This window comes from Uranotaenia lowii, chromosome 2, assembly GCF_029784155.1.
Source record: "Uranotaenia lowii strain MFRU-FL chromosome 2, ASM2978415v1, whole genome shotgun sequence".
Taxonomy (NCBI): domain Eukaryota; kingdom Metazoa; phylum Arthropoda; class Insecta; order Diptera; family Culicidae; genus Uranotaenia; species Uranotaenia lowii.
The window spans coordinates 245,093,059-245,109,241 of NC_073692.1; the positions used below are offsets into that span (position 1 = coordinate 245,093,059).

The 16,183-nt window shown below is 35.0% G+C and overlaps 1 protein-coding gene across 5 annotated transcripts in view; it reads left to right on the plus strand.

Annotated features, from left to right (window-relative positions):
• Positions 1–16,183, plus strand: part of LOC129746801 (protein outspread) — a 609,098-nt gene that overhangs the window by 581,344 nt on the left and 11,571 nt on the right. For 4 of the 5 annotated variants that reach the window (XM_055740681.1, XM_055740680.1, XM_055740682.1 and 1 more), the window contains 7 exons: positions 2,295–2,977; positions 3,040–7,167; positions 7,244–7,378; positions 7,440–7,576; positions 7,650–7,802; positions 7,945–8,029; positions 8,243–8,441. In XM_055740681.1, the coding sequence (XP_055596656.1) occupies positions 2,295–2,977; positions 3,040–7,167; positions 7,244–7,378; positions 7,440–7,576; positions 7,650–7,802; positions 7,945–8,029; positions 8,243–8,441 (5,520 nt within the window). The remainder of the gene's footprint in view (positions 1–2,294; positions 2,978–3,039; positions 7,168–7,243; positions 7,379–7,439; positions 7,577–7,649; positions 7,803–7,944; positions 8,030–8,242; positions 8,442–16,183) is intronic. The other variant, XM_055740684.1, reaches the window with a different exon arrangement.

A 16,183-nucleotide genomic window follows, 5' to 3' on the forward strand; every position in this document is an offset into this window, starting at 1 on the left:
AAAAAGTGTCCTCTTTCTAATAAAAATTTAATTGGATTTTTTTCCGATTTTTGTCCGCATGAGTTCTTATAGTACAACACAGTGCCATGTTTTGTTGATTTTTCTGTGTTTTCTCTGTTACTTTGATCATGAGGTTTGACAGCTCTGAGCGCTAGTGGCGACTTCACTCGGAAAATTAGCTTTTTCCATCGATCCATTTGTAGCGTCTTCAACCTTCAACATTTGTAGTTCAATCAATAATAATAAATATTTGCCATGAATATAAATATCCACGAAGCTACGATTGCTTAAATACTACAGTTACTCAAACAGTAATGATTATTTTGACGCGTAATTTGATACAGATATTATTAGCAATATTACCAACATACAGAAACACATTAATTTACCGATTCGCAAAAACCCGAAAAGTTAAAATAAAACATTTTTCAATTGATTCTCAGTAGTTTAATGAAGAAGAACAATGTCCAAAAATTTCCATTAATTTTGGTACACTGTCCAGATTTGATTCAATGGAAGATTCACTGCATTGAAAGGCTTGATGAAATGTGTTGATATTGTGAACCTCCCGCAAGCTACATTGCACCAATTGAATCACTTTCAAGTGATTATCTCTAAATTTAGGATTAAAACGAGTTTTTACATTATAAGATGGTTTGTTGTTGTTTGGGAACGTTTCCAAATGATTGAAAAAGTTGGCTCTCATTCCAAAATATATACTTGCAAAAAAATTCCTGTATGAATTTATGGTAATCGAATGATCTGATAACAAATAACTTAAAATATAAATGTTATTTGAAGTTCATTAAGAACATACGATATAATATTACCTATAGCATTCAATGTTTTATCGTATTTGTTGCGGACAACGAGGTTTAGGTCGTAGGAGGCAGTGGCAGATTTAAAAAAAGATCATTAGTACGTCAGACAGAGGAAAATTAACACGTGTTTTGGTTGTGCAAATAAATCAAGGAGTTCTTTTGTAAAAAAGTACTGTTCCTATTACGATCCGAAATTTGAACTTACCCCAACGGAAACCTCCGGAAGCGACAGGTAAAACCCATTAGATTGTAGTATTAGTAGAGTCCGTTTTAATATTTGGTTCTTAATATTTGGTCCTTCCCATCGCCAGGTAAAACTGCACGACCAGTAGAGTCCGAGGTTTAATAGTATTTTAACACACAGAAAAGCTGTTTTGAGAAATTTCAACATACACAATTTAAAATTTGTTTTAATGTTATGAAAAAGTTTACATGTTAAACTATTCCAAAAAAAAGGAGCCTTGAAGTTTAAATAATCAATTTATGATTTCGATACTGAGAAATTAAACTATCATAAATTGAAGAATCATTAATCACAAGAAAAAAACATTAATTTATTTTTTATACTGGAAATTTAAAAAGAGCGTATTGGGGATAGTTCATAAACAGTTTTTATTGGGCTTAAAAAATGAAAAGAACAGACAACTTTTCGATTTAACCATTTCCTTCCCACGAGGTTTTTCGAGGTTTTTTAAAATAGAACTATTGATTTACAGCTAAAGTTCTAGAACAAAAGATGCATTATTTATGCCTACTTTAATGATCCATTTGATAAATTTGGGTTTTGAGGTGGATCATATGTGCTCCATTGGGAAGATAACAACACATAGGGTGCAAATGAAAAACAGGAAATAATTGCAAAAAACATGGAATTTCATCACTTCATTGATCACAAACTAAAACGATCCTATTTGATAAAAAACTTTTTTGGTATACGCATCCCTAGAAAGTCTATTTATTGAAATATTTGAAATTTTTATTTTTGCCTTGAACAATTGGCCGCCATGATTTGATTCTGCTTGCTTAAGCAACCTTCTGCACGTCAGTGATTTTATTTGAAGGAAATTATAAAAACTTGTCAAGTTATTGAACAACAAATGACGACTTGATTTAAATTCGAAAATAAACCGACTTTTTTGCAGCTTTTGATCTGCCAAGCAAAACCTAGCGAACCTATTTACTTCAAATTTCGTGCGATGTTTCTTCACTCATATCTACACATTCGGTGAAAAAATTGTGTTGATTCAGTTCAAATGCGAGCTGTGCAAAGTTGTGGATCACCTGTGCTACCATGGGAAGGAAAGGGTTAAAACAATCAATATAAAACTTATTCCAAATCAGATTATAAAAAACTTAACTTATTCTGCATTGAAATTTAAATATTGAAATTGCAGTTCAACCTTCTTAAATTTAAATATAAATAAAAATATTCAAAAACAAATTGTTACAATAGCTTCATTCTTTTTGTTACAGCATCCAAGTGCTATCTGATAGACGACGTGCGGCGAGAGGAGAAACTCAAAGACATCGCCAACACCTTGACCAACGTCAATCGGTGGAGTTCCCCGTGCATCACCGATAGCCTTCCATTGACGGCGATTCCAGATGATAAGCCTACGCGGGACGAGAACACAGTACCGCAGTATAGTCCAAAGTCCACCGGCCAGCTGAGGCCACAGTCACTCACCATACCTTCAACCGCACCGGCCATCGTTTCTGCCATCGTTAAGAAAATTCCCACTGGCATCTCTAGTGCCAAGCCAGACCTTCTGTCTTCGAAATCGAGCACGATATCATCAACCACTTCAACTTCTAGTCCGAAACTGAAACCTAGTCAAACCCACGAACGAGGCGATCCCGATGGGGACTGTGGTCTCGACGACACTCCTGCCCACTGTCTGGCGAAGAACTCCGAACTACGGGTGAATCTTCCATCGGAAGATTTGCTCAACTCCAAAAAGGGATGGCTCATGAAACAAGACTCTCGCACTGGTGAATGGAGCAAACACTGGTTCACTCTACGTGGAGCGGCGCTTTTCTTCTATCGTGATCCTGTTGCCGAAGAAAAAGGTGTTCTGGACGGTGTACTCGATGTTAACAGCATCACCAGCATTACTGAAGTGCCTGTTAATAGGAACTATGGATTTCAGTTGACGGTAATTTACACTCCTTTTTTTTAAACCAATGATCCATAATAATCAATACTTTTGTTTTTCAGACATGGGACAACCGTCGGATTGTTTTATCTACGGTGACAATAAGTATCAGGAATAATTGGATTAATGTGCTCAAAACTGCAGCTGGGTTATCTCAGACCAAAGCCACCTTGAATAACAATAATCTTGGGCTTAGTAATCAAAACGATGAAAACTTCAAAACGTTAACAGATAAGCTACCCCTCGAAATTGAAATTATCGACAGTGGGCAGAAAAATCCGGAAAAACTAACCCTTGCTATCACTAGTGCCAACAACACTGGAACAATAACGAACAGGCTATCGTCCTTGGAAACGGGTCACGGAGAAGATGTTGTCGATTTCAAGGCCACACAAAAGAGTCAAGATGTTGTGGTTCATCTTACAAAAGCTAATAGCACCAATGATATCACTAGCAGTAATCCCACACTGAAACAATCTACCAGCACCACAACGGTAACAACTCCAGTGACACCGATAACTCCGAAATCGCTAATGTTTTCATCAGATGAAGAATACCGAACAGCTTCCGAAGGAGGTCGGCGAGACAGTGTAGGTGATTGGGGTGGATCACCCGTTTCTCCGCTGCCACCAGCTGGTCCTCTTTCTGCGATTGCTCGAACCAAAGATAGAATAAGATCATCCAACAATCGGCTAAACAAGCGAAGTCGATCGTCGCCACCAAGTTCTCGACGGAGTACCATAGACAGTGTGCACTCTGAAGATCTCCCTCTAATAAATCCCGTTCAAGAAGAAGTGTGCATCGACAAAGAGCTTCAACTGAGGTTGCAAGCGGCTGAGAAAGAACTGTCTTTGCTGCGGGAAGAAACACACGAACGAGAAGCAAGAATGTCTGAGCTCTTGGCAACACTCGAACGAACTGAGCAAGAACTTACCAGGAAACGAGAAAGCGAGGAAAATCGTGAAAAAATGATGATGCAGCTTGATGAGAGCAGAACCAATGCCCAAGAAATAATTGATCGAATAACACTGGAACTGGATAAAAGTAGAGACACTGTCAAAGAATTGGAAGATCGACTTGCACGTGGAATCGAAGAGAATGAATCCTTATACAAAAAGATTCGTGAATTTGGAATTTCAAGCCCTGCCTCTAGTTTATGTAGTCTCAATACCCGATCAGGAAAAATGAAACGGATGGACTCTTTCAGTGATCTTACCAGTTTGAGCGAGGTTGATCCAAATACTCTCGATAAAGATATGTTAGCAGACGAGTACAATGAGCTCAGAGCGCGTTTTGAAAAAGCTGTCAGTGAATTGAAAGCTATGAAACGGGAATTAAAAGAGTCTCACAAAATCTACGACAACTTGGAAATCTCGTATGCTACCATCAAGAAAGAAGTGGAGCGGCAACAAAAAGAACACGAAAGTCAATCGAAAATGATGGCAGATAGGATTCAAGATATGACGAACAAATATACCAATGCTGAAAAACAAGTGCGCCTTTTGAAGCAGAAATTGATCAGGAATGACAAACGAAGATCACTTTCATTGAAAGGCAAAGAGTCTCTTTCGATTCAAAAGGAACTCGAAGAAAAAGTCAGTGAGTTGGAGAGTAAAATTGATGCTCTGGAACAAGGAGCTGTTATCGCCGATGCCACAGAAACTCCAATAGTAGCATCTGAGCTAAAGAATGTTAAAAGAGCTTCAACGCGACTACGAAGAAAAAGTTTAGACAGTGCAACAATTTCTGCTCAGCCAATGCAGGTTCTGTTACGTCTCAACAATCTAGAAAAGAGGATTGATACTGTAAAAACTGCCAGTAGTGATTTGTTGGCCATACCCGGCTCCAGTGAAAGCGTCAACAGTACCAGCACTCTCAGTAGTCAAACTAGTACTAGCAGTGGCACTATCAGCAGTACAGGTTACAATAGGAATGTTACTAGTTCAAAAGTATCAGAACATCTCATGGAAAGGCTCAAAAGCTTAGAAGGGGTCGTTGTTTCCGTTCGCGATCTTGTCAACCAAAGTATGCATCAGTTCCAAAATCTGAAATCTTCACGCTCAAGGCGATCTGTTTCACCAATAGCGGATAAGAAGGATTCATTTAAATATGCGGAACGTTGCCTATCGGAAGCATCCAAATTGCTGCGAGATAGTTGTGACAATTGCGTCATTCAAGACTGTTCGTTAAACAACAATATTGTCTTGCTAACCGAGTCGAATCCAATTAAACTTGCTTTAACGCAAATGGAAGCGCAATTGAAAAATAAGCTAAGCGATCTCTTGAAACAACGTCGAATGCTGAGAGAAACCAACGGGTTAACGCAGAAGAAGGATATGGAGCTACTAGCCGAAAGAATTGCTTTCGAGAGTGTTTGTTTTGGAAGGTTGAGAAATGCGCTTGAGAGAGCCGAAAACATTCGTGAATACGAAGAAAAGCAAACCAAAGTTGAAGTCTCTGAAACAATGCAGCTTATGGCAATGCTTAAAGCAAAGCTAGCTGGCAAATACGGAGTTAAACCAAATAGCAGTATCGACGTACTTGCGAGTGTCTTGGCTAGAAAGTTGATGATGTCAGCTGGACGAACTAGCAGCCTCAGGTCGCTAAACTTCCCCCCAGTCAACACAAACTTACTCGATGATCTTCTAAGGCAGCAGAATGAAATACATATGATCACTAAACGATACAAGACCACAACGATGGAAAACCTTGCATACGGTTTGGCTGCCGAAACGTTGAGCTACATTTCATCATCGAATGAAACAATTCAAGGTGCAGTTCAGGAAGCATGGCGCCAGGCGCAAGAAGCTGTCAATGCAGAACTCGTTCAATCTGAGATAGCTCACATCATGATGCGAAGTGCTCAACGATATGAGAACTCAATAACTCCTGCCTTTGGTTATGCGCTCGCTACTACCGAGCGAATAAATTTCGAAAATTTTGCCGATGCAGTGCAGGATGTTCTTCGACGTGAGATGGAGATGGCAGTTAACCAGCTTACCGAATGCTACGAAGAAAGCCTTTCGAAGATGAAACGCGACCAGTGGAGGCTTCATTTGGAGCAAGAACGAAAACCTAGTGAAGGTCGTCAGCTGCTGGCCGAATTCTCCGATATAATCGCACACAAAGCATTGATCGATGCTCGTGTTAAGGTGCTCAAAGGCGATTATGTTCCTACCAAGATTAAACTGGTAAATGAAGATGCCTGCAACATAAGCGTTGTAGCTTTGAAAAAGTACGAAAATTTGTACACCGATCTCACTTCTGACCTAGAAATCGCAAACTCGGATGATATTCTGGCAGAGGCCGACTTCAACTTTATGTATAAATATTTCGTGAACGAACATCTGTCGAATAAAGCAGAAATTAAGGAAATATCGAATATTCTCAACGAATTAGATCGATCCGTGATCTCCCTGCAAAATACAATGGTCCCAGAAAATGTCCTAATTGCAAAGGTACTTGACGTAGACAGTCTACGAGCCATCCATGGCAGGTGTAGTGAAATACAAGAAAATATTGATTCACTAATAGAAACCGCTAGATTATTGGTTGCTCAGTGTGAAAAGTGTGATCGATTGCAAGACAGTCTAATGCAGCTTACCAACCAGCACGAAACCGATATCGCAATTTTGAAGCGAGATAATAAAAACAAGGTGGATAAACTCAATGTCAAGATTGAGGAACAAAAACAACTAATAAAAAATATCGAAGCTGAAAAATGCGAAATTCAGGAACGACTTAGCAAAGAACAATCCGTTCTAAAATTGCGAGAAAGAGAATTCAACGAACTCAACTCGAAACTTCGTCACTTTGAATCAATGTGCCATGAAAAGGATAAAGAAATCGAAGACCTTCTAGAAACATTCGATGAGGAGCGCAAAAAGTCAAAGGCGCTACGTGACAAATGTGACGAACTTTCCTCTGGCTATCACAGAAATGCTGAAGAATACGCTGAGCTGGAAAAAGAACGTGACTACCTGTACGAGCAGATCAAAAAAGAAAAAGATCACGTCAAAAAGTTGGAAAAACACCTCGAACTGCTGGAAGCGGAACATGCACAACAGGTGGACAATCTGCATGCGGCTTACCGGGAACAGCAGGTCGCCAACGAAATCGATTCACAGAAGGATCGCGACGACGAAGACAGTTTGCGCCAAAGATATCAAGCCGAAATCGAGCAGCTCAGGGTAAGTGGAAACAAAGAACTTCAATGAAGATTCAAGCGATGAACCCGTTTTTAAATTTTACTTCACCATCTTACAGGCTCTGTGCGAAAAAGGTCTAGCTGCAATGGAAACGTCCCACAAGCGGATTATCAACGATCTAGAGGAAAAACACAAGCACGAAATAGCCCAGCTGATTATAGATAAGGAGCAGGCACTCGCCGAAGAAACACAGGTTTGATGATTGCAGAAAAGATACGAGCAAGACGCAAAATAATCTATCAATTTTGTTCCAGGCCACTTTGGCAGCCCTAGATGCCATGCGGAAAGCACATGAGAACGAGGTCCAGCGCGAGGTTGCCCGCTTCAAGCAAGAGTTTTTGAAACAGTTCCAGAAGGGTGGAACGCCTCCCTTGTCGTACAAAGAGAAAGAGTATGCTGAACTCGTTTGAGCCACAAAACCTCAACAAGATTTTGCTAATACTTTTTTTTCTAACATTCCTCAGACAAGAGCTGGAGGAAATCCGCCAAGAGATTCTTTCCTTGTCGGAAAAGTACACGATGAAATGCGTCGAGACGGCATCACTCGAAGAAAAACTACGCACTGCATCTCAACAGCTCAAGCACTCGCAGCAGCATATCCAACAGTTAGATGTTAGGTTGGTATTTCTGTTTTTTTTTTACTTTGAAATATTTTTTTAACTTATCCTAACACTGTCAAATAATTTAAAAAAAAACTGTGTAAAGGGATTTTTGAAGATTTGAATTATTGATACCATCTTTTTTTTTAACTTACTACAGGAACAAACAACTGCGAGCTCATTTTGACACCAGTGAGGCTTCTACTTCGTTAAACGTAGAACAGCGACGAACTGATCTTAGCATGGTGAGTATTAAGAAATCATTTTTGAGAAGTTAACTGTGTCACACACATCATCACGTGAGCAAACTCTAACTAAGCATGTTTTTTTAAATAATCATTCAACAAAAAACCTTGACTTGTGTTTGTATCTCCTTTACAATTTAACTCAACGTCACTTGCTCTTAACCTCATTGATTACTTCTCGATCTTTGTGGCCACAATTGGCACATATAACAGCACGGTGATCAAAATCCGGATAGTTCTCCTTCGCCGGATGAATCTGCCAGGATGGATCTAGTACAACAAAGGGACTCAGCTGCATCCAATAAGGCGAAGTGCGTCAAAAATTTGGCACCCACCGGCAACAATGGCAACAAAGAACAACACCTTTTTAGCAATAAACAAGAAACACATCCTCGATTGAAGTTATGCGAAGGTATCAACAAATCAAAACAGTTCCTACAATCTCCTCCATATAAAGTATCTGTGTAGCTTCGCCAATAAGTGGTCTCTGAGGATTTCCCCTGCTTTGTTCTGCTGTAATCTATTCGGCTTGTAGTTTAGAACCTTTTTGTTACATTTTCCTGCTTGTGTTCACTATCTATCCTTCTTTCACCCACGCTTTTCACATTCGATGTATTTAATAACCCCAAACACAAACTGCACAGTTCTAAACACTATAATTAAGTTGTAAATAAGTTGTATGTAAACATTATAAACTACACCTACAAAAAGCCTAAAATTTGAATTTTATTGTTTCTACACTTCAATTACTACTGAAAATTTGAAATTCAATTCTTAAGAACTTGTTTTTAATTTGAATTCTGATTAGTTTTTCGAATCGCTCAAGGAAGAAAATGTAATTAAAATTTACAGATGAGCCATTCTGGATTCTAAAATCCATATTCGTCGACATTCGATACAAGTGCTAAATTTTGGAATTTTTGTTTTATCTTATCAAGGCATCTGAGGTCAATTGAATAATAGAATCTGAACATTGTGATTCCAATGAAAAATACGAACAAAAATTTTGAGACGAGTTCTCTTTCATTTATTTTATGCAAACTGTTTCTATTTTTTATGTTCAAAGATTTGTTGGATCAAAGATCCTGATTTAAAACTTCTGTAACGGTGAATGTGATTTTGATTATAAATCTTAATTCGAATTCTGTTTACAAGGGATTCTCTTTTCAAACGAACTTTATTTACGCGGTTTTCTTTTGGACGATTATTTAAACAATTATTTTGAAAAATGACGCTTTTCGAACATGTTCAAAACAGGTCCTAGACCATGGGTGGCCAAACCATGGCCCTGGACTGTCTTTTGGTGGCCCGCGAAGCTTTTTCCATGGTTACCATGTTCTGAGGATTGAATATTTGTCTTTGAAAAAAAATATGCCCAAACTACACCAAAAACATACGTACGAACAAAAGTCTGAGAAATGACCCCACGAGATGAATTATTGCATGGAAAAAATTCTCTAACTTTCAAAACGGAATGTTTAAAAAAACTTTTATTTATCAAAATTATTGAACTTTTGCAAATTATTAAGAAATAGCAAACCTTGCTTTGTTAATGTTCCAAATTTGTTAATTTATGCAAAACCCACAGCACTGATATAATTTTAATTCAATAATACGTTATCGAGTTATCTTTTAATGAGTACAAAATAATGATGACATAATTTTTCACATCTTAAGCTAGTTTTTAAAGTTTTTGATTTTCACTCAAAATTTAAAAAATCCATCAATAAATGTACAAATTTTAACATTTTTCGATTCCGTAGAAACCCTTACCCAGTATAACGGATTGGCTTAATGATATCACCTACAAACTTTTTACTGGTTTAATCATTCTATTCCAACACTGTGGGTGTAAAAATATTTTTCGAACAATTACCTTTTTTTTAATTAATCACGCATTTGGCAAAATTGAAATTTCGTTCATCCAAACATTTATTTTTTATGATTTCAGTAAGTTAAATTTTTTGAAGTATTTTTTACCCCTAAATGTATGCAATATCCTTATGTTAAGAAAAAATATAAAAATTAGTTTCAACAGAATCAGTGGTGCAATTGGTGTTTTATCCGTAATGGCCTCCATGGCATCAAAAATTTATCAAAAACTATACATTTACTTACATACGTTTTCATTGAATTTTCATTAAAATCAAAGTTTTTTGCAAGTTATCCCTGTTTCTAAATATTGTGAAAATCGCATGTTTTTAAAACATGACAACTTCAGTTTGACGTTCCAATAACCTTAAAACTTTTGATGTATAAAGGGTATGATTATCTGTAGACGTGGTGACGATCTTTTTTAATTTGGAGACCATGAAATCGAATTAATGCTTATTGTAGTAATAAATTTATGAGAGGAGGAGGTTTTAAATCCTTTGATTAGAATAAAATACTTTTTGGTGTATATACATAAAATTCACGAAATTTATTCATTTTGTTTTCTGTGAGCTCGCAAACAATATTTCAAAAAGTTTTTTAATCAAATGACGCAGAATTTATAAAACTCTGAACCTTATCTCAGAAATCTGTCTGTCGTATGTATAGAATCTGGATGCAAAAGATGCAGGTAATAAAAATTACTTATTTAGATGAATCTTTACTTGAGGTTACCCAGGCATACAGTACCGTTCACAATTGTATAGAAATGGGAAGCAAGCGCACTGTCACTTCGGCTTTGAACTTCCATAACTTCTTACTCTGATAACATTTTAGATCAAATTTTCTGCGTAAGATAGATCAACTATCACACTATTACTTCAAAAAAAAATCTTTAAAAAATTGTGTAGCTTGATTGAGATACAGTAACCCTGCGAAAATCGAATTTTCGGACTTCTGCCATTCAAACAGCAATATCCCAGAAACTTCCCAACGCCTATTATTGGAATTTTGCAAAGTGATTGTTGAAATATAAAACTAGCATTTCTGAAGGTTTTCAAGAGTTGTATTGATGGGAAAAAATTACCCGATGTACAAAATTTCAGGCATCAACCGAAAAATGCGATTCTAGAGAATTTTGGACGAATGTTTCCATATGGAAATCATATTTTACGTTCAACAGCGAGTTAATCTATTTCAATCAAAAACTCAAAACAATTTCGTGAGATTCTGATTACGAAACACAATTGAATGATTAGCTACATTTTTTCTTTTCGATATTGCTCAGACATTTTTAACTGATTTGCGGATGGAAAAAATGTTGAACCGTTCCAAATTCTATAGAAATCGTATTTTTCGGTTCCACCCCAAATCAATAGAATTTTTCAAAAACATCAGACATGTTAGTTCTATACTTAAAAAATCACACAGCAAAACTTACACACAGCAGTTATACGCGTTTCGTAGTTTCTGAGATATTGCAGTTTAAATGGCAGAAGATCAAATTTTGTGAAGAAATAGTGTGATAGTTGGTCTATTTATGCAGGAATTTTTATCAAAAAATATCATCAACGTAAAAAGTTATGGAAGTTGACAGTCGAAGTGACAGTGTGCGTGCTTCTTTTTCCTATATAATTATGGACGGTATGTAAGTAGGGTAAATGAGCCTAATTTCGCTATATTTTGTAAGAGGTTTTTAGATTTGATATTATTACGCCGAACCTTTAATACTTAGATATACAATTTTTTGGTAACTTAGTTCCAAAATTATTTCTGAACTCTGTTTTGGTTTGAAATATTCATTTCAAGCCTTAATTTACGAAAAATATCATGTTTTATAAAGTGTGTCGGTGTTCCTAATATGGCACTAATTGTACCTAATGTTAACATATGGGTGTTCCTTATGTTAACATATGAGGAAAAATGGATCAGCGTACTCAATATTACACTATTTGTTCCTGATTTTGCATATGGGTCTGTTTTTTAATACTATAATGAGAAAAATCTCAAAACTCACCTTTTTATAAATTTTACAACGTTTTTGGAATATGAATAGAGAAATAAGGACTATTTAAATCCTACACAATATTCCTTTACGCCAGTTTTGAAGAAAGTTGTGGATGCTGAGCAAACTTTTACTTTTTCAATGGATAAATTTATTATATTTCAAAAGTAAAAACTTCATTGTAATGGATACAAATAAGAGCATCATGCAACAGCATGGTTCGATGCAGCATTTGTGTACCACAACACTTATTTAACTTTTACTTTAATATGATGTAATAAAATTATCCTTTAATGATAACAAATCGATGATGCCATAGTTTTTCACATCGTGAGAGAGTTTTATGAAGTTTTTGATTCTCATAGACAATTCGAAAAATCGATATTTTAACATTTTTTGATGCAGTAAAAAACTTTACACAATGTGACGGATTGACTTAGTGATTTTACCTACAAACTTTATATGGATTTTATTATCCTACATCAACACTGGTGGTGTGTAAATATTTTTCGGACAATCATTTAATTTTTTAAAATAAATGTTTTTAAAATTCCGTTACCAGTCTGGGCTCAAATGCATCGACATGCAAATCAATGATTCACAGTTTAAATCATGTTTTCATATGCTAGAATATGATGGAAAATTTCTGTAGTATTTTTTTATCCCTAAATCTATCAGCACCCTTATGCTTTCTTTAAAAAAAAAATTGTTGACAGAAAAAATATAAACTTTAATTCTAACAAATTCAAAAATAACTGCAGATCGTCCTTTATGCGTAACGACATCACAAATATGTCAAAAACTATATCTATTAAAACTTTTTTTTTAATTTTTCATTTAAAACAAATGTTGTTGCATCTTAGATACCGTAATCCGGGGTAAAATTGATCACTTTTTTCAATATTTTTCGATTATTTTTTCTGTTAAGGGGAATGTGGCATGTTTTATGTTTTTAAAACCAGTATTGATCTCCTTTGAACGTAAAACATGGTTGGAGAAATTTAACAGACAACTTTAAATTTGATATAAAAATCGCTTTCGTCTCTGTTCTGAATTTGATGTTTTGGGGTGACATTGATCAGTCTCTATTCTGACGGTTTTAACGAGTTTACTTGACCATAAAGGATACAAAACACCTTCATAATATTTACATATGCTAGTTTGCCAATTTACGCTTGATTTCAAACGTTTTATTTTAAAAAAATTAATAATCGAAAAAATTACTAAGATGCTGCCTACACTTAGGGGCAAAATTTATAATAATTGCTAAGTAATTTGAGCTTCAAAATACAAATGAAATTTTACCTACACACATTCCCCTAGGCCCTACCACTATTTCCATTTTCATTTTTTCTTCAAAGTTAACGATTTGATAAGGTTCTTATTCATTTGTCCAATACGGGCCTACGCTTGGAAAATGTCCTAATTTTTTAAATATTGAAAAATTATCACTGAATGACTATAAAAATAGCACTATAACTATAAACATACAAAGAAAAAAAGTAGTTCTTTCACCTCCAACAACCCGTTTGCTTCTAAATGCTTTTTGGTATCATCAGAAGAGCTGTTTTTTTTTTGCGAGCCTTTGAAAACATAGATATTTTAGGATTTTGAAACTACATTTTTAGTAACAGAAAAAAATTTCAATTACAAACCAAATTTTGCCTATTTGATACTTAATAAATAGGCTTTCAAACGTAGAAAACAATTTAAAAAAACTCATACTATAGACTGAGTTATTGACGATAATGTGGAAAAGTTTAATGTTGGTCAAATTTACCCCGGTGATCAAAGTTACCCCGTTTTACGGTACCCCTTTTTCTTAGTAGGACGAAAATCGCATGTTTTGTAAATTTAAAAATAACTGGTGGAACCAATTATTCTTCTGACTACGTTAATTTGATGTCCCATTAACCTTAAATCTTTTGATGTACAAACGGTAGGATTATCAGTGGACATTAGGTTTTCAGAAGCCATTGAAGTTGAGAAGTGTTGCATAATGCCCCAAATGACGGTATACAACGTATTTAATTGAGATTTTTTTTTAATTTTTCCTTTCGATTCTGTTCTCGTTAAGAAGCTCTCTGTTAGTTGGTGGTTTCCTTCTCTGTAGCGAAGGGTGCGTTCTTTACAACCTGGCGAAAATATTTTTTCAACATTTTTAGCTTTGAGATATAATGAAGTAAAAAAAAATCATATTTTATTAGCTCAAAACAGTTTATTTTAACAGGTCGTTGAAAATTATGTTAAAACACAATTCTATCAATCAAATTTATTTCAAATACATACTATGTCTTTGATATAGTTTGGAAAACTTTGACTATGTCCATAATTAGGAACACATAGAAAATAGTGTTCCTAATTGTGGACATATGCTTTTTTGAGTTTTTACACGAAAAAACATGGTTCTAACATACTTATTACCTAAATCATGATAAAAAACAATCCTACGAAAAGTTTCAAAAAAATCGGTTGACAAATTTAGCTATAATCTTCTGTTTCTAAAAAGGTGTTTTTTAAGAAACTTTCTAACAATTTCATTCCATTTGGACATATTTTGAAACAATCCGGATTTACGAAAAATCCTGTGAGTTAGAAAACTAATTTGTTTGTAAAATTAAAGTTCACATGATCCTTTACAATCTCATGTTTTTGATAATTGTGATAAGTGAAAAATAACGTCAAAAACAGCCAAAATCGAACAGTATGTTAACATTAGGTACACGTGCCAAATTAGGAACACTTACCCTAGGAATGTTTTTCTATTCAATAGGATCTTCATTTTTGTTTTCTTTGAATAACATAGAAAAAATTCTTTTTTGGGCCGCTAGCATATTTCATTTCTCAAATTTGGCCCGCCTGTTGAAAATCTTGGCCACCTATGTCCTATACACTCACGATATATTTTCAATTCAATCCTGGTTTTGAACGAAAACGCTCTAGACCAGGGATGAGCAACCTTTTGAACCAACGGGCCAATTTAAATTTGAAATATTGTCAGCGGGCCGCCTTTAAAATAATTTTTTTGTGATAATTATCAGTGCTTCACATCGTTTTTCATAACTACAAATTTTTGGCGAAAAAAAATCTGAAAAAGAAAAGATAAAACGAATTCAAAAACGTGTTCAAAAACAGTAATTCAACACAGCTTTTCAAATACCCGATATTAAAAAGGTACTTGGCTAAATCTTTGTCAATTTTAAATTCTCTCAATTTTTTCGTAGTACTTCTTGTTGAACATTTGTTCTTACAACATTCTTGTTATAACCGATGATACTATTCGCCATCACTTCCATTTAAAAATCTTCTGGAGCTTACCACAGTGATAACTTAGAGTGTGATAAATATACTTTTAAAGAAATCATAGATTTCTCAGCGATGGACGTTGAATCGCTATTTGACGTTGTGTGATATTTTTCCGCAAATAAAACTTGTCCTCAAAGCCTAAATTTTTTTCCTACAAGCGTAAAAAAACCCGTTTTTTTAATTGAAGTTCTGTATTGGATCATTGCATTCAGATGTTGAGCAAGGTTTGCGAAATCACAGAAAAATGTTGAATTTCACATATTTTTGAGCAACTATCTTCAAAACTATGTACGTTCTTGATTTTAGAATTTTTATCCACATTTTTATCATTTTAAATCTTATTTTGATATCATCGCGATAGGATTTCTTAAGCTATATTTTGACTCTGGTAATGTGGATAGCATTACAGATGACCATAACAGAAAATCGTAAAAGATATTTTGAGTGGAATTACAGAATTTCAAGTATGTATCTATTGTTTTTTATCAAGAGCTAATAACTTTTGTGGGTTGATTCATGTTGATAAACAATCTAAAAATTTTCACCCAGGTTTTATTATTTAAATTTCGTAATTTTCGTCAATAATCAGTAATAAAAAATGTATCACAAGTTTTTGGTTGCATTTTTTTTGTCAGTATTTGAATGCTAACAGAACATGCCTTTTTCTTGAATTGGATAGAATAATTTTAAAAAAAAATATCTGATGAGCATATTTTTTATAATTCAACTTAATTTTTGCTTGAAATGAAAATAATGACTTCACTCAACCGGCTTCGAAATTCTTTTTTTCATGTGTAGTTTCCGATTTTTGGCAGTTCTTCCGACTCACTTTAATTGATTTTGTTCTCAAAGTGGTAGGAGTTAAATAATAGGGAAAAAAGTATGCTGCATAAAAAACACCCCAGTATGACGTTGTGCCAACAAACAATATTACATTTAAGTCTTGAACTGAACATAATAAACGCTTAAAA